This window comes from Mytilus trossulus, chromosome 13 (assembly GCF_036588685.1).
Source record: "Mytilus trossulus isolate FHL-02 chromosome 13, PNRI_Mtr1.1.1.hap1, whole genome shotgun sequence".
NCBI classification, from domain to species: domain Eukaryota; kingdom Metazoa; phylum Mollusca; class Bivalvia; order Mytilida; family Mytilidae; genus Mytilus; species Mytilus trossulus.
This window is the reverse complement of record NC_086385.1, coordinates 25,245,997-25,266,638: the sequence shown is the minus strand read 5'-3', so window position 1 is coordinate 25,266,638 and position 20,642 is coordinate 25,245,997. Positions and strand designations below refer to the sequence as shown.

Below are 20,642 nucleotides of genomic sequence, written 5' to 3'. Positions count from 1 at the left end.
GCATAACACATGAAGAAATAAATTTGGAAAGGGTATGTAAAATAGCAAGTAACACACTGTCCACACTAGGGACTATATTCGGAGACAACGAAAATTAAGGGACGATAAATGTGTGCCCAGACCAATATTGACTATGGTAACATCTGTTCACCTTACATCGCTATTCATATATTGACTTAGGTTATCTCTGGTCACCTTGGACACATATTGACTATGTTTACCTCTAATCCAGTTACAATGATGCTGTGGTCACAATACACACTCATTTAATTTGGTTACCTCTGGTCACCTTGTACATATATTCATTATGTTGACCTCTGGTCACCTTACTTTGGTTACTTCTGGTCACTAAACACATATATTGATGTTAGTTACCTTGGGTCATCTTACACAGATATTGACTAAAATGTCCTCTGGTCACCTTACACAGGTATAAACGTCGAATTTGTCTAACCACCTTATTACCAAATATGTTTATTTTGTTTACTTCTGATTTGCTAATAAATATATTTATTTTTGTTAATCACCTTACACTCATATTGAAGTTGGCAACCCTATTCACCTTACATCTATTTGTACTGTGGTGACCGCCGGTCACCTTGGACATTTCTTGACTATGTTTACCTCTGATCACCTTACAATCATGTCCTTGTCATATTACACACGTATTCAATTTGGTTAACTCTGGTCACCTAGATGTTATTTTGACGCTGGTTACCTCGGGTCATTTCAACTAATAATCCGGAGAACACAGTTATTTCGTAGTGCATTTCTTTTAGACAATAAATGAAATTAAAAACCCACCTGCGCTTTCTCAATGATAGTTTTACAGTGTGGTGTACTACTTTTGGGACAAATTATAGCAAAATTATAGAAAACTGAAAATATGGACAATTTTATGTTAAAAGGGTCTTGAATTCTTTTGACAGCTTCCGTGATACTGACTTTTAACCTTTTTTAGTTGGACCAAATTACTACTTTACTTTAAAATTCATGACCCAAATTTTTGTACAGTGTATTTTCATCCCCCTACTTGCTATTCCAGGCATAAAACATGAAGAAATAAATTTTGAAAGGGTATAACAAAAGTAGCAAGTAACACACTGTCCACACTAGGGACTATTTTCGAGACAACGAAAATCAAGGGACGATAACTGTGTTCCTGGACCATTATTGACTACGGTTACCTTTGGTCACCTTACACCGCTGTTCATATATTGACATAGGTTACCTCTGTTCACCTTGGACACATATTGACTGTGTTTACCTCTGGTCAAGTTACAATGATGCTCTGGTCACAATACACACTCATTTAATGTGGTTACCTCTGGTCACCTTTTACAAATAATCACTATGTTGACCTCTGGTCACCTTACAATAATGCTCACATAACAGAGTCATTCACTTTTGTTACTTCTGGTCACTAAACACATATTTTAATGTTCGTTACCTTGGGTAATCTTAAACAGATATTGACTAAAATGTCCTCTGGTCACCTTACACAGATATCAACGTCGGTTTTGTCCAGCCACCTTTTTAACAAATATGTTTATTTTGTTTACCTCTGATTTCCTAAGAAATATATTTATTTTGGTTACCTCTAATCACCTTACACTCATATTGACGTTGGTAACCCTGGACACCTAACATCTAAATGTTATTTGGTGACCTCCGGTCACCTTGGACATCTCTTGACTATGTTTACCTCTGGTCACCTTACAATCATGTCGTTGTCACATTACACACGTATTTAATTTGGTTAACTCTGGTCACCTAGCACATATTTTGACGCTGGTTACTTCGGGTGATTTCAACTAATAAGCCGGAGAACGCAGTTATTTCGTAGTGCATTTCTTTAAGACAATAAATGAATTAAAAAAATCCCACCTGCGCTTTCTCAATAATAGTTTCACAGTGTGGTGTACTACTTTTGGGACAAATTATAGCAAAATTATAGAAAACTAAAAATATGGACAGTTTAATGTTAAAAGGGTCTTTAATTCTTTTGACATATTCCGTGATCCTAACTTTTAACCTTTTTTTAGTTGGACCAAATCACTACTTTACTTTAAAATTCATGACCCAAATTTTTTTACAGTTTAGTTTCATCCCCCTTCTTGTTATTTCAGGCATAAAACGTGAAGGAATAAATTTGGAAAGAGTAAAAAAAAATAGCAAGTAACACACTGTTCAGACTAGGGACTATATGTGTAGACAACGAAAATCAAGGGACCATACCTGTGTTCCCGGATCTTTATTGACTATGGTTACCTCTGGTCACATTACAGCGCTGTTCATATATTGACTAAGGTTACCGCTGTTCACTTGGACACATAGTGACTATGTTACAATGATGCTATGGTCACATTACACACTCATTTAATTTGGTTACCTCTGGTCACCATGTACATTTATTCACTATTTTGACCTCTGGTCACCTTACAATAATGCTCACATAATAGAGTCATTCACTTTGGTTACTTCTGGTCACCAAACACATATATTGATGTTAGTGACCTTGGGTTATGTTACACATATATTGACTAAAATGTCTTTTGGTTACCTTACACAGATATAAACGTCGGTTTTGTTTATAGGCGAGTGATATGAGAGCCAAATTTACATTTTTAATGCACCTATCTAACACACGGCTAAATTATATATCATTGGAAAGCTAAGAATGTGTACTTTCTAAATATCCCGGTCGTCAAAAGAAATTATGGTGCATTTTTTTTTTTAAATCGAGGTCAAAGGTCATTGGTGCAATTTCAATTCTCGGATACTTCCAGTGGAAAAATCGAGTCAAAACAAATGCAAAAACAAAACAATTTTATGGAAATGCTGTATTACTGTTGGGAAAATATATTTCTATCATAATATTAATTAATTTTGGTTGATTTTAACGGTAACGCATTTACGTAACGTTTTCTCTCGGAGTCTTTGAAAATCAATCATTAAGTAACACAAATGTATCTATAGTCACCCTTGCATCATCTAAATCTTATAATTCCTCCATATCATTTGATTACACGTATTTACAAACATATATCTTTAAATTTGATATAAATATTCCGAAATAAAATATTTGAAGCAAGGGGAAAATATAACATATGACGTATCTTTAATTGGTTAGAAAAGTCCCATAATGAGCTGTAAAATAAAATAAAATTGAGGAAGCGAATTGTCTCCTGTTAGTTTGAAAGCCTGCCAATTGCTTAAAGATGAGACAACAATAGGGCAAATTTCTTTTTTATTATTGTAGTGCAATATGTTGAGTCTGGATCATACCGCAATTCCATTTACATCACTAACTCAGATATGATAAGAGTACTAACATTACTAAAATGAGTAAAGTGCTACTAGTATATTTATATCAACAAATTGACAATTTTAATATAAAACATCACAAGGAAAATATGATTAATCATTGTACGTCTAACTGTGTTTGATTTTACTTTAGTCGGCCGCCGTGTATCTTGAGATATCTAGTTAATCAAACAACACTTTACAAAGTAGTTTGTACTTTTTTTAAATTACGCTAGTGATGAGGTTCGGCTACTTTGGCACTAAGTATTACTTTTTTATATCTTGTTTCACCGCTTCAAAAGGGAGGACAAGGTTATCCTAATACTGAACCTTTTATTTGGCTTTCTTTTGCTAAAATTCCGTTAGCGTGTAACCTAAATGATCGAAACGTCGGACCAATGAGATGTTCGACCATTTAGGTGTATAGAATATTGCGATATCGGAATATTATAGCTTCATTTTATCTTGTAATCTCATCATTCTTAACGGTCAACTTGTCCATACAAAGACAACTTCCTTGGCATGGCAATGATATTGTTTGCCTTTATCAGTGGAGAATAAAGGCTTTTCCCCCTGAATAAGAATCCCAATTTTGAAAAAAAATGGCTTAAAATTATTCCCAAAAATACAACTTTTTTCCCAAACAGAGCAGTCTCAGTAATTATTGTGCATGAATTCAAACTAAAAACCACTCATTTATACATTTTTCATGCCTAAAATGACTGTATGTGCAGATATGAGGATCTAACTATGTATCATTACTGACAAAAAGGAGTTTCATTCCAAAGTAGGACGTGACTCTTGAAAGGGGGTCTGTAAATCGAAGTTTCAGTCAAATTCATGGTTTATTCTAAATTTCACAATTTGATGAAAATTGCGCATATTTTCCCCAAAAAAAGGGTAGAGGTCGTTTTGAAAAAAGTCAACAATATCACTGTATGGGTATATATCAGTACAGCAGAGGGTTTGCTTAAAGCGGACATAAGATCTACTATATACAGATTGAAATAAAAATTGGGAAATGAACATGAAGGATTTGTCAAAGAGACACCAACCCGTTCAAAAAGCAGGCAACGACCGAAGACCACCAAATGGGTCATCAATGCAGCAAGAAACTTCAAAACCTGGAGGAGTTATTCAGCTGGCCCCTAAACAAAAATGTACTAGTTTGAAATGATAATGAACGTCATACTAAGCTTCGAAATATACTCAAGAAGTTAAAATAAAAAATCTTACAAAACTAAGAAAGGCCAGAGGCTTCTGACTTGGGACAGGCGCAAAATTGTGTCGGAGTTAAACATGTTTTGGGAAATCTCAACCCTCCCCTATACCTATACCAATGCGTGAACAGATCAAATCTTGTAGAAAATTGGATGACATCATACCGGACCGATGTTGCCTTTTAGCCAACCAAAGTCATACGGAGAACTTATTGTTTCTGTTGTTAGGTCGACATTGTCTTGGATAAAACTTGTACCCAAGTAGAAAAACAATGCCATGTAGAATATATGCCCCATTTTCAATTTTTCTAATCTCCTGATCAGTCAAACTTGTTTAATAATTATCAAAGGTGTGTCCATAAATACGGTGCATTTGTAATGATAAACATAAATGAACTAGAGTAAAAAGAAAATAAAGATTATATACATTCTACTAAAGCCATACATCTAAGAACTTTGTCAATAGGAATATTGTACGCTTTATTGACTGCCGCAGATGTGCCATCATCCAAAAGACAATACAGAAATATTTTTAAAGCAGGTGCCGTAATTTCAATTGAATAGTCCAGTGAAATTTTTTTAGATAATGGATATTCATCTGATTGAATTACAACTTTACCCTCTATCTGCTTCTGTAAAATACAAGTAGCTGCATAAAGTGCTTACAACCAGTTTCGCAGTCACTGCTCAGATCTTTAAAATTGACAGACTATATATCACAGTCATTTTAAACGGGTAGTTTTCCGTCATTACGGCATAAGACAACATTATAGAGATACTGTATACAATATTGGATTTACCTTGGTCTTGTTGAGGCTGTTTACATATAACTATAAATTAAAATTGTATAGGTTTTGTTGAAGCTGATAATATGTTGTGTAGTTTTCTCGGCGGCGATCCTCGAGCAGAAATTAAGCCCGGTTAACTGATCAAGTAATCAGTAAAGTTGTTAACCAGAATACTTCCTTGTATACATGCACGTCGTCTTTAATCGTTGAAATGTTAGTAAAAGCTGTTTTATGCTCAGAATTAAATAGCTCTTTACTTTCTGATTTCAAATTGTGTAGCAAATATTTAGCGATGCAAGCTCGATGGTATAAAGATTTAATCTTAAAATTATCATGAGTTATTTTGTAAGTCAGATCATTGTAGGAGATATATGTAGTAACACTCAATACAAGTTTGCTCCTCAGAGGATACCTTATGAAGTTGTGTAACTTGCTTATAGTCTTTATACAATTGCAAAATATACAAACAGAAAAATCAGAATAAGTTGTAGATCTACTGCCCTCGTTGGTATATGAGAAGAGACTGGTCGTTAGAATTGGTACATGTAGTACAAAGTCTTTGTACAGACAAAACTTACTTTTGAAATATTTATAGCAACTCTTATGATATTTTGAATTTTCAAATGGGATGTTTTCATTTTTTTTATATTCATCGACCAGTCTTCTGTAAATTTCATCTTTTCGTTTTCCCACTGCGGCAATACAACTGTATCTTCGTTAAGTGTTTAACTGCATATTTTCTCTGTAGTAAATATATGACAGACTATGTATCTGTGTCAATTAATGGATCGTTTTTGCTTTTTAGCATAGGAAGGGTTTGATTTTGAACTGGACAGTGAAAATTTGACACGACTCGGAAGATTTTCGACAATTTTCCGATACGATTCCTTATTTAGAAAGGGGTGAATTCTACAGAACTCAAAAACTATGTTTTACTTTGATTTTATCTTAATTTCGGACGATTTTATATCTATTTAAGCTACAATGAAGTTAAAGATAGAAATAGAACCCTTTAAATATGATTTATCGTACTCTAATAGCACTATTTAGTACACGGAAATCGACTAATATATTCAGTAAAAAACCGACAACGAAATAGATAAGGGATTCCAGAAACGATAGTGATTTTACCCAACATCATAAAATTACAGAAATTCGTGATTTTAAGAAATGTTGAGATAAAGTCTTGATCTTGAATGAAAAAACGATAACTGATGAGTAATTTGGTGTGTTCTAAAACGGATACAGTGCAAAAGTATTTAATAAAAAAATAATTGTAGATTCGAAAAATTCAGGATTATGAAATTTTTTGTACAAAATGTCAAATATTTAGAAGGAATGCAAAAGCATGCGGACTTACAGTTGTAAATATTGTTTTTCATTATTTTAAGAATCTAATTTACTTAATTATTCTGTCTAAAAGAAGACATACTACTTATTTCTTTTGCTTGAAAAATATGTCGTTATGTCAAAATTTTCAACTAATTTCTGAAATAAACATCAATTTTACAAAAACTGCACCGTACGATTTTGTGACGACCGGGCAAAAATCAAAGTTAAATCATTATTCTTTTATTTAAAGCAAAAATTAGCCGTGTGTTAGGTGGGTGCATTAAAGTCCTTTACTAGACGTCTTTTTCAAATATTACACTCGACTATTAGCCACCTTTCCAAAAATGTTTATTTTGTTTACCTCTGATGTCCTAATAAATATATTTATTTTTGTTACCTCTAATCATCAAATCACTCAGATTAACTATTTTTACCTCTATTCACCTTTCAATCACGTCCTGGTCACATTACAGACGAACATTTAATAAACGTAATAAAACATGTTAAACGTTAATTCCTTGAAATGGTATTAATGTCTTTGGCAACTAAACAAGATGACGTCATGTCTATGCTTCCAGTGTCAAATGTTAACACCGGTCGTTTTTGGTCTTCTTGTATGCCTCAGAATGTAACACGATTAGATTAAAAGAACTTTGTTAGGTGAAAATGTAATGTTTATTTTTAATTGACGAAATAATATGTCATTATATTCCAGAATTCAAATGTCAGCTTCCCTAAGTAACAGACAGGTAGAAATATAATTTTACGCTTGTGTCATCTGATCGGAAACCTTGATACAAAACGATTGCATTTAGAATTTTGAATTGTATTTGCTACAGTGAACATCCTTAAAATATATGAAAATCGTCTTTGTTATGTATTCCTTTTTTTGTAGTTTGCAATTGTATTGTGTTCATTACACGGCATGTCGTGTTAAAATTGTAAATTGAATTTTAAAATTTGAATGAAATTTTCTATAATCATTGCGTTTTGTTTTTTTTCACGTTTTTCGTAGGTTACCTTCAATTTTATTGTCGTACATGTATTAGTAATGCACAATCTTTAGTGTATTGTGTAGTGTTTGTGGACTGTTGTCTGGTTATCTTTTTGGCTATTGTATTCTCTTCAACTTACGTATTAGATCGTTTTCTTGGTATCTTTTGTCTCTTTTTTTTATATTTTTGAATAGTCAATTATAATGATTAAGTTTAGAGTTACCAAAACACTTTGCTAGGTAAATTAACGAAGATCAGTAAATATGTGAAACTAGTAAAAAGACAAAAAGCAATGCTCTATCAATTTTAAGTATTTTTGTCATATAGCTCTTCAACGGTTTCGGTACTTATACATCCTCGGATTTCAAATGTTTGGCTTTGAGCGTTCCTGATGACAAAAAATCCAGAAAAGCGCTTCGGACGCATTGAAAATATTAAACGTGTTGTTTTCATATTTTTACGCCACTGGGTCGATACCTCTTCTGGTGGACTTTCAGTCCCCGAGGGTATCATCAGCTCAGTAGTCAGCACTTCGGTACTGACAGGATTTAACAAATTTTTCTAAAATTGTCCGTTTATAAATTTTGAAATTGTTAAGAAACTAAGGTTTCAACTCCCTCAGGCAAAGTTGACTTTAGATGAAGTTGGCAATCAATTTTAGGTATGTTTGTCATATTGCTCTTCAACGGTTTCGGTTCTTATACATCCTTGGATTTCAAATGTTTGGCTTCGAGCGTTCCTGATGAAGGCAAATCCAGAAAAGCGCTTCGGACGCATTGAAATTATTAAACGTGCTATTTTCAATTTTTTTGTCAACATATTATGATACTATAGCTGAATAAACTAAATATATTTTAACACTTGTCATTTGACATGTATATCACAACCTATGATGTGTGAAAAGTAACTATGAGTATCAAGATCTGATTATTTGTAGATCAATTCAACACTTTAAGTATAGAAATGTAGTATGATCTTGATCATGAAAAAGCATAAAAAGCATAAAAAGATATTAATTTATTTGTGGTATCTTCCAAACCTACAACGCTGACACTTTAGACAATATTCAAAACATGGATGATGTAAATATGTTAAGCATACATATATACTTTGGATCGATCTGATGAGCTAAGCCCTTTTCAACTCATTTCATAATTTGTTCTTATATTGTACTGCTACACCATTTTCGCAGGTTAGGGAGGGTTGAAGCATTCGAAAATGAAAAATGTTTAACCCCGCCACAATCTGTATGTGCCTGTCCCAAGTCTGGAACCTGTAGGTCTATGGTTGTCGATGATTCATGTCTGTCATATCTGTTTTTCATAAAATTGTTTTGTTATAAATAATTGAATTGTTTCATATTTTTCATGTCTGGGCCTTTTATAGCCGACTATACGGTATGGGTTTTTCTCATTGTTAAAGGCCTACGGAGCCTTTAACTGTTTACATCCACTGAACTTAATATGAACGTTTGTGGATGGTTGTCTCAATGGCAATCATATACCACATCTCCTTATTTTGATGTGAAGATATGCATCATAATAAGTGGAAACAAATTTTACATAGGATGTAACTGTTGAATCGGCGCATGAATTCAAAGAAGCTGCCATTGGACTGTTTGGATGTTCATTTCCAGTTCATAAGTACTATTATTTCTAGTATTAAATGTGAAAAACTATAGGTTTCCGAACTTCCTTTAACAATGAGGAGAACAAATACTGTATAATAAGCATTATATAGCCTCATAAGGACAAATACAAAACTATGCAAACGAGAAAGCCATTGGATAAAAAGATTAACGAAAACAGATATGACAGACAGCACCCAACGCCAACCACCGATTTACAGGTTTCTATTATTGAACTGGTACATAAAATCCGTCCGGTTTTAACATGTTTGACAGCGCTAAACCCTCAAACTAGCCTAGAGCAGACGTTTAAAAAACACAAACACAAACTGTACAACAGTTGGAAATAGATAAACTTAACAGTTTGGTACAAAACAAAAAAACAAACATAAAAGACAAAAGTTACTTTGTGACATAGCGAAAAATGTATGAACAATAATTCCGACTTTCAACGTAAATTAAAAACAGGATTATTCTATCTTTAAAACCTGCCAAAACCGACTAGCAACTGGAAAACAACCGCCATATTCCTGAATTGTTGCAGGCGTTTTCACAATATGGTCGGTCAACCCTGGTTTTTGTACATTTATTGTAATTTTGTAAAATGTTGAATCATTCGAAACAAGGAATATATAACCTTAGTCGTTTTAAAATGCTCCTTAACTTCGTATTTGAATCGATCTTAAACTGTTGAGTTGAACGCTATTAATTAGTCTAATTTGCACGAGACGCATATATGGCGTAACCAAATTATACGCCTGGTATCTAGTGTTTATAGCCAGGTTAAACTCTCACTTGCATGCCAGTTTTTTTTATAGTTCCGTCCTATTTACAAAATCGTGTGAGCAATCCAAACAAACATATAAGGATATCATGACAATAATTGGAATCTAGGAGACAACATTGTGTAAACACAAATAAATGGTATACAACAGAACTTTAATAAAATTAACAAAACAAATCTACTATTATATCTAGCAAAGACGGCAGCAAAAACAGTTTGTAGTTGATAATAACGAAACATGTATCCTAAAAAATTGTGACGATGCTGATCTGTTGATGATCTTAGACCGAAGCCTCTTTTGTGCGTTTCATTAAGTTACAATTATTGTCCGTTAAATGTAATTTAATTTAATTTAATGTCAGATATGAGTATTAACTTTGGTTTAATGGGAGGAAGTTTTGAAAGTGCTTTAATTGCCTTTTTTTCTGATAATCTATTTACATACATGTCTGATTTCCAGAAAAGTACTTTATCCATAAGTTAATGTAATTCATTTAATGTGGCAAATATCAAACACAGTTACGACATTTAACAATTGCTGCTAGATCTGGACGCTGCCAAAGGATATTTCATTTTAGTCTGAAAGTTAAGAAGAAGACAAACAAAAGCATTCCCTGAATAGAATATTAACCAAGGAAAATTAAGAAAAATCTTTGAAAAACATATTCGAAAAGGTGTAAGAAACTTATTATCTTCCTAACTCAAAGATCATAGCCTTGAACCACATTTAGGACGACAGACAAATCCCACACAACTCTAATCATTTGACCGACGTATGGGGTGGTCAACTGATCAGAATCAGTCAACAGTCAATGATATGTTGCTCTGGTCAACAAAATGTGTGACCTCCGTAACTCTTGGAGGATCCATGACAGGGGGGTTCGACCGATCATTTGTACTTTTGCATTTTCTCGTGGGCCGTCCGGATCCGCTGTTTGAATGTCTTTGATCCGTCACTAAATAAAACAATGTACAATATTTGGTTTTTCTAAAAACGTCGCATTCATAGGGTTCAATTCAAAACATTCCTTTGTAGTTTGCAATAAAACATATGTGTGATGTTATAAAGGAATCAATAAGAATAAATTGTGGATTATTTCTAAAGTAATTTCTAAAGATTATTTTTCTAGTGACTGCTGTTCCCCAATTTTTTACACTTTTACCTATCGTGTCGGTTTGATTTGCTCTCACATTGTTGTCAATATAATGGAATTCTATGCAAATTTCATGGAAGTGAGAGGTTTATCTATCTATAAAGCCAGGTTTAATACAATATTTTATACATAAGAAAATGCCTGTACCAAGTTAGAAATATGACAGTTGCTTTTCAATTATTTGATATGTTTGAGCTTTTGATTTTGCCATTTAGGACTATCCGTTTTAATTGTTCCTAAGAGTTTGTAATTTTTTGTTTTTTAACTTTATCTCAATGGATTTTGGAGTATCACATGGTTATACATCAGACCTTTTTCAAAATAGAATATAGGCTGTAAATTTAATATGCATTTTACTTTATCTTTCTTTCAGCTTATAGCAATTAACATGTATCAAGATGAAACATTTTCCCTTAGGTTTACACATTTTTTTGGGATAATTTTTTTGATTATTTAAATTCTGCACATCATTGCATTTAACACATCATTTAAAAATAACTTGTTTATCAATCTTTGTCACATCTGTTTGCATATCTTAGTTGTCGAATTAGTTGTCAAACACTAGCATTGATATCTTTGAAGTTGTAAGTTGTCGAAAAATCTATTAAACTTTAGCAATGAGGTCTTTTCTAGTAGTTTTGCTTCTAGTTATTTTCTTATCAGGCATACAATCCATACCTGACCATGAGAAGCAAGGTGACTGTTTTTAGAAGCGTTAGTATATTGATTGATTGGCTGCATGTTGCTTGCATAAATTCAAGTGGAAACTGTTGTATTCAGAAATGAAGATAGAAATCTTTAACAAAACTTGTAACTTAACAAAATAACTTGACAACTAGTTCAGCCCTTTTCAACTGATTTTTAAAGTTTGTTCCTACATGTATGTTCTGATGTAACCACACTTTCCCAGGTTAGGGGAGAGTCGAGCCCTCACAAACATATTTAAATCCGCCACATTCTTTATGTGCCTGTCCCAAGTCAGGAACCCGTTGTTCATTTGTTGTCGTACGTTCATGTCGGTCATTCTTGGTTTTCGTAAATTGTTTTGTTATAAATTAGGCCGTTAGTTTTCTCAATTAAATTGTTACATATTTTTCATGTCGAGGCTTTTGATAACCGACTATACTGTATGTGATTTTTCCATTGTTGAAGGTCGTGGTTACCTATAATTGCTAACATCCACTTCATTTCAACTTTGGTTGATAGTTGTCTCATTGGCAATATACAACAAACATACTGTTAAAAATATATGACAATATCAAATCACCTAATGATGACGTAAGGTATGTAATTATGAAGTGAATGATGTTTGTTTTCTTTGTCACTAAGCACCACTACCCAAAATAAAATAAGCACTTTATCAATTTGATGTGTTTGGTATTGAAACAAAGACTGCCGCGCCTACTGTGTGGCAGCGCAGTTTGCTTAATCATTAGACTAAGTTCTCTGTATAAATTATAAATGTTCTGTAGACCTATGTTTGTATGATGGTTTTATCAGTTTTCTTCAACTGATTGACATTCGTGGCCCTTTTGAAATTTATCTCGTTTTAACCCATACATTTGTGATTTTAATATCAAATTACTCATGGATGTTGTTTTAAATCATCTAAGAGGACAACCATTTGACATTCTTGAGGGGGAAGCCAGGAGGATTTTTTGCGGGTTTACTATTCGTTTTCATCTGTTCCTTCTTGTATTTCAGACACCATATTCGAGACACAGACCATCATGTATACCTGTTACAAAGAAGATTATTGAAACTGACAAAGCTCCTATATTAGATTTACCTTTCAGGTATTGTTATACGAACACTTGGGGAAGTAGGGTTAATGGTATTTTGAGAGTCAAGGGAGACTCAATAATTCAGAAGTAAATGTGAAACTGAAATGCACTACCACATGTACCATGATTTGTCACTTTAAAAAGTGTAATTGTGTAAGGCAAGCTTACAAAATCAACAAATCTTTACTGACACTTCTCTTTGGGGAACAGGGTTCAGGGGAGAATACTCCCGTACATTGGTTGCTGGGAGCGTACATGTATGCATGTAAATAAAGGTGCTGCCGAAATTCCAAATCCACTTTACAGTGTGATTGTTGATATGTTTTCGACCTGTATGTGCATTAAAATGTTTGCCAGTGGATGCAAGTAACAATTGATTAGTCAATTATTTATTGATTCATATGTTTAATAATTATTTCATTGTAAATTTTAAGTATTTTTTTTATAATTGCACATGTTTAAGTTGTTTATGTTCTGTGTCGAACTGATGGGCATCTTATTTTCGCGTTTGTTTACCGTTTCTTTTATCACGGGGTTTCCCTTCGAGTTTGCGCTGTGTAGTGATACCGCATATATAACGAGAAATGTCATATTTTAATGCACACAATATAGAACATCTGTCGGAGAAGTACAAGAAGACACTAATTACAATTATAACAGTATATTTTTTGAAGATTTGAATAAATTATAGAATATTCCAAAAGTTCGTCTTCATTTGTTTATTCTTCATTTTTGTCGGCCATTTTTATTTATTCTCCTATATTGTTTGACCAAGTGTTTTTTTCTACTAATTAAAAGTGGATCACTTGCACTAATTTTGATACACATAAATGCGCAGCATTCTGCCGTTTCTTTAACCCAAAGAGGTGGAAGTTTGAATAAGATAAATTTATTATTTAAGTTTTCTAAAGTATTTTCAACATCATGTCAAAAAGCAGCAAAACAAATATACGTCATGTGTATGTTATCAAATTTTACCAGTCCGTCCTGGCAGAGTATTTGTAATCAACAGTTGTAATTAATTTACAATGACCCTGTAATGTTTGTCCCCTTAAAAAAATATCAATGATTATCTATCTAAAGTAAAAATGTACTTTTGTAATTTTGTAATTTTGTTATTTTCCTCTGATGACTTATTCTGATGTTTTAATTTTTTAGTCAAGCTGTGTTGGCTGGAAATACTCTATACCTGGCTGGACAAATAGGAAGAGATCCTGTTACACTTCAACTGGTTCCTGGCGGTATAATTCCGGAAACGATACAGGTGAGCACAAAACGTAAATAGGATACGTGTTCCATACAACAACTGCTTGATCGCTTATCGACTTGGTTTCCAGTTGTATTATTACTGAAAACGAAAAACGGAAAAGAAATTGACGAACTTACATACAAAAAAAAAGAACTGTATCCGCTTTCCATCCGTCTAGTAGCCTATATTTCAATACCGGTTATAATTTATGTGATTGGTACAAATGTACGCTTTGTTTACAAATGAAATACCAATACCTATAGCACATGTTTGTAGATATATTTTTAATCATCTATTAACCTCGTGGTCGAAAGGCCGAAAATTAAAAAAAAGCATTCTTAAACCAAACCAAGCATAGCCAAATTAGAACAACCTGAACCGTCTAATGTAGCATTGATTTAAGGATTTGCAGTCTTAGTTTAAGCACAATGACATATTACGTTTGTGAACTGGTTATTTGTAAACAACCCGTATTAGTTATATTGCACCAACATATTGGATCATTTTATTTGAAAATTGCATGTTGTTTTTATCGACTTACTATGCAAGGGATGGAGCCTTAAGGATACTTTCATGTTTCAGGCTGTAAGAACAACATTCTTTATCTGTTAGAATAAATATCAATTTACTTGAGAACTAAGGAAATATTAATTTGCCTTGTGATTTAACTGATCGAAAAAAATTCCCACCATTTCAAGACAAAATCATGAATGATTCATTGATCAAAAGAAAGTACAACATACATTTACCAATGAATCTTTCTTTGTGATAATTTGCTATATTTTTTATAAATCAGAGTACATTTAATATTATAACATGAACAAATCGACCTTTCACTATATATCAAATTGCCAAACGGAAGCTGAAATTGTACCACGTGACCTGAAAATTTTTCCAACGGCACCTAGACTATCTTCCTGCCTCCTAGAGCACGAAGTAAAAATACAAATGCATTTTTATTTTATCTTATCTTACACTGACATGTCCTTAGCATTGTCAAAACCGGCGTACAGTTGCATACTTTTCATTCCATAGATATTCAGGAATATTGGTGCAGTATTAGAGGCTGCTGGTGGTAATTTCAAGGATGGTAGGTTCATTCGTTTTAATAATAAATATTATATATTTAATAATGATAATAATGATAATAATAATAATAATAATAATAATAATAATAATAATAATAATAATAATAATAATAATAATAATAATAATAATAATAATTATAATAATAATAATCATAATCATAAAATAATAGTAATTATTTAACAATAATAATAATAAAAATAATAATAATAATAATAATAATATAGGGTTCTTGCATGAATATTGGGGAATATTGTCCCGAGTAGAATTTTATATTGCACGAGCTTGCGAGTGCAATATATGTTCTACGAGGGACAATATTCCCCAATACTCATGCAATAACCCTTTTATTGTATAGCAATATAATATTTGAAAGTAAGAATTGGTTTAAACTAAGATTTAAACGTTGATGACGTCATGAATTTTGAAGATTTATTGCACTAGTGCAATATTAGAATTTATTGCACGCTAACTTTTGGTTACGTTCTGTGTGAAATATTATATTACTATACAATAATGATAATTATTAATTAATAATAATAATAATAATAATAAAAATAATAATAATAATAAAAATAATAATAATAATCATAAAATAATAGCAATTATTTAATAATAATAATAATAATAATAATAATAATAATAATAATAATAATAATAATAATAATAATAATAATATTAATAATAATAATATAATAATAACAAGTATAGCAATAATAATAATGATAATAATAATAATAATAAAAATAATAATATAACAATAATAATAATGATAATAATAATATTAATACTAATGATGATAAAATAATAATATTAATACTAATCATGATAAAATAATAATAACTAAAATAAGGATAATAATAATAATAGTATGCACAATAATAATAATCATAATAATCATAATAATAATAATAATAATAATAATAATAATAATAATAATAATAATAATAATAATAATAAAAATAATAATATATTTTATAGAAACTGTCAGGCCATAAACAAAATCAATTATACACAGTGATTCCTATACGTACTCTACATTATATAAATTATAATATGTTATAGAGCACAACCGCGGGTCCGTGACTGAATAAATTAAAGTACCTACGCTTTATTTTTAGCCTCTTTTTCTTGTATTCGTCTTGTCATCTGATAAAGTCATGCTGATTTTAAGGTACACAGTTTTCTCTGCTTTAAAATCTTTCTGTTTGAACTCGTCGACCCGGAACTTGTTAATTATTGGTAATATCGATTATGTGGAAAACAAAAGGGCCTGCAATGGTGTAATGTTAATCAACACCATTGTCCTGTATAAGTTATATGTAAACGTTGAATTTTTGCATTTGTCGTTTCTACGTCATGCCGGCTTTCAAGTTGAAAAGTACCTACGCCTTATTTGTAGCCTGAATTTTTAGTATTTATATTATTATCTGATAAAATAATCAATGATCATACTGATAATAAGGTGTACAGTTTTCTCTGCTTTCAAAATTTTTCTGTTTTAACCCACCCTGAATGTCTTACTACAACCGACAACTACTATTGATATGGTATCGGATGGGACCCGGAACTTGCTAATTTTTGGTTATATTAATTATGTGAAAAACAAAAGGGCCTGGAATTGTGTTGTTTTTAATCGACACCATTGTCCTATATAAATTATATATAAAGTTGATTTCTTTGATTCGTCGTGTTTACGCCATGTCTACTAACAAATTGGAGCTCATTATTTTAGTAGTATAAATTGATTAATTATTTGGAAAGGTTTATAGATTGTTGATTGCTCCTTGCTTAACACCGAGGCGCACACAGTTCATGCATATTAAGGACGATGACAAATTAGACTAATACAAAAGGCAGGTACTGAATGGTAGGTCACTGGACGGGGACTTATATTACCATGATAGGGAATGTTGGATAGGGACATGAAAAAAACACCCACGAATCCCTTTCACCTGAGAGTTGTTGCAATTATTAAAAAACGGACTGAGACCATGGCATTCACTGTGGATGGTGCATTGAATTTACCGTCAACAGTCTGACAGGACCCATTCGGGATTGGAGTAAATGCGTCAGATAAAAAATGTTGCGAATGTATGTGTTCCGTTGTGCAACACGTGCAAGTAACTGTTTTTTTTCTGCAAAATGTAGGGAACAGAAATATGAATATAATATATTTGAAGGCACCTAATGAATCATTGATATATTTATGTAAGTAACTATACGATTCTTTTTTTTTTTAGATACCAGGATAGTATCATCGATACTGATTTACTCTGATTGTACATTAAATTATTGTCATGTATTGGTTTGTGAATTTCATTCGTTTATGAATGCAAAATATTTTTTTCTTGTTGAAACAAAATAACAATACAACGATTATATACATAAATAAGAACCGCATTATGTTTGTTTGATTTCAGTTGTAAAAGTAACAGCTTTTCTGACAAAATTAAGCGACCTTACAGCATTTAATACAGTCTATACGAAATGTAAGTGTAAAAGTTAAATATGCATTAGGGTTAGTTAAGAGTCAATTGCTAACCCGTCATTGCGAGAAGTATATTCACTTGATATTACTTATCACTGTAATTTATAGGAGTAACACGACAGATGTCACATGTAGAGCAGGATTTGCTTACCTTTCCGGAGCACCTTATATCACCCAAGTTTTTGATAGGGTTCATGTTGCTCAGTATTTCAATATTCTATGTTGTGGTGTGTTTTGTGTACAGTTGTTTGTATGTTGATATTTTCTTTTTAAGCCATGGCGTAGTCTGTTTATTTTCTACTTATGAGTTTGAGTGTCCCTTTCGTATTTTTCGCCCCTCTTTCATACCATGAACAAGAGGTTACTCATTTACTAACTCGAATAATTCAAATTAAAGATCACCTGATATTCATTATCGTTTCTCGTCAATTAAGAGATCAAAGTGAACGGAAGTAACAACTGGATTATTGAGGTCCATTATGTAACTTAGAATATGCTAACCAAGAGGAAGTAATCCAAACGATGATGACAGTTGGCGACGACAAGATACATTATAAGTATGCACCACCCTAAGTATGTATGTTATATATGTTTCGCCTTTATTATTTGTCTTTTTTTTGTGTGGAAAAATAGGGACCAGAAAAAAAATATTGATAGTTTACAAACAATATAAAAAGAATGATTGAGTAGCACAACCCCATACAAGATCGTTTCTTGCACTACAACCCCTAACCCAATCGTGACCCACCCATCCCGACAACGCCCCCACCCGCCCCACCCCCACCAAACAAAAACAAAAATGATAAGGTTTATAGAGAAAACTTATGAATCAATTTATCAGAGACTAACTATGATGTGCCATCAACTACCGGAATACAGGAACAATTCTACTAAAGAATAAGAAACATTTCGATATAAATAAAGACAATCACTGACTTTAAAGAAAGGATCGTGGAATGAGACGGGATTGAAATTATCATAGTTATTTCAACACAAACGCTCCTCTTTTGATAAGGATCTTGCCGGGTCTCCTTCTTTTCTGTATTCTTTAATTTTTTAGGTCAATATTCTCTCTTTTTTTTTCCTTTTTTTTCTCTCTTCTGTAAATCCAACCCATATCCTCATCTACAATGTATATGGCGAGACGGTTCAATGTCATACTATGAGTTAAATTTATTAAATGGCATAACTATAGAGTATTACTCATGTAGAAATATTTATAATGATGTATCATTTTCAGTCTTTCCAAATGATTTTCAAGCTAGAGTAGCTGTTCAAGTAGTAGCCGTACCTCTCGTAAGTAATTGGTTTTTTTTTAATTTTTTGAGGTATTGTTAAAGTAATTGATCGGCGGATTTCCAACTTATTAACATAAATGTGCTCCTCGTGTCCACTATGTCTGATAGTTTGAATAAGCTTGAGATACCATTTCACTGCATATCTAGGTTCATCACAAGTTCTGTATTGTTCTTTTTTTTTTTAATATATATTAGCAATGATCTTGATAGCGTGTTCTTTTTCATTTTATAACACAGATGTGTCATGATGAACTGCAATGCAGTATTATAAAATCTATGAATACTGGCCAATTATATCCGAATCTAACTTTTAATGTATCGATGATGTTCACTGTACATTTGTTTATACTACCATACTTATAAATAGATGGATGAACAATGTATCGATAATGTTCACTGTACATTTGTTTATACTACCATACTTATAAATAGATGGATGAACAATGTATCGATGATGTTCACTGAACATTTGTTTATACTACCATACTTATAAATAGATGGATGAACAATGTATCGATGATGTTCACTGTACATTTGTTTATACTACCATACTTATAAATAGATGGATTAACAATGTATCGATGATGTTCACTGTACATTTATTTATACTACCATACTTATAAATAGATGGATGAACAATGTATCGATGATGTTCACTGAACATTTGTTTATACTACCATACTTATAAATAGATGGATGAACAATGTATCGATGATGTTCACTGTACATTTGTTTATACTACCATACTTATAAATAGATGGATGAACAATGTATCGATGATGTTCACTGTACATTTCTTTATACTACCATACTTATAAATAGATGGATGAACAATGTATCGATGATGTTTACTGTACATTTGTTTATACTACCATACTTATAAATAGATGGATTAACAATGTATCGATGATGTTCACTGTACATTTATTTATACTACCATACTTATAAATAGATGGATGAACAATGTATCGATGATGTTCACTGTACATTTGTTTATACTACCATACTTATAAATAGATGGATGAACAATGTATCGATGATGTTCACTGTACATTTATTTATACTACCATACTTATAAATAGATGGATGAACAATGTATCGATGATGTTCACTGTACATTTATTTATACTACCATACTTATAAATAGATGGATGAACAATGTATCGATGATGTTCACTGTACATTTATTTATACTACCATACTTATAAATAGATGGATGAACAATGTATCGATGTCGATTGAGACATGAGTCTAGGTAAACACAGACAGCTGAATATTACTTATTTATACGATCATATTCACTATTTATAAATGCCCGTACCAAGTAAGAGAGAAGGTGTGGGGGGGGGGGGGGGGGGCAGGAGGGGTTCTGATCCCAAAATATCGAACTTTATTTGCCAAAATCCCGAATTCCCGATCTTAAAACACTGAAATCCCGGATCCCGACAAAAGATTAATCCCGAAATGATGAAGAATGCCTCTTACCTCAGATTAACAGGTCAATCATACTTTTTTCAGTCAGATTATA

The 20,642-nt window shown here is 32.1% G+C and overlaps 1 protein-coding gene across 1 annotated transcript; it reads left to right on the top strand.

Moving 5' to 3' along the window:
• The first annotated feature begins 406 nt into the window (after nucleotides 1–406).
• Nucleotides 407–19,774, top strand: LOC134694186 (2-iminobutanoate/2-iminopropanoate deaminase-like). Its single transcript, XM_063555183.1, has 7 exons — nucleotides 407–430; nucleotides 12,911–13,002; nucleotides 14,149–14,254; nucleotides 15,275–15,329; nucleotides 17,749–17,817; nucleotides 19,057–19,112; nucleotides 19,742–19,774. Exons 1-7 carry the CDS (start codon nucleotides 407–409, stop codon nucleotides 19,772–19,774), a joined length of 435 nt encoding a protein of 144 aa, XP_063411253.1.
• The last annotated feature ends 868 nt before the right edge of the window (nucleotides 19,775–20,642 follow it).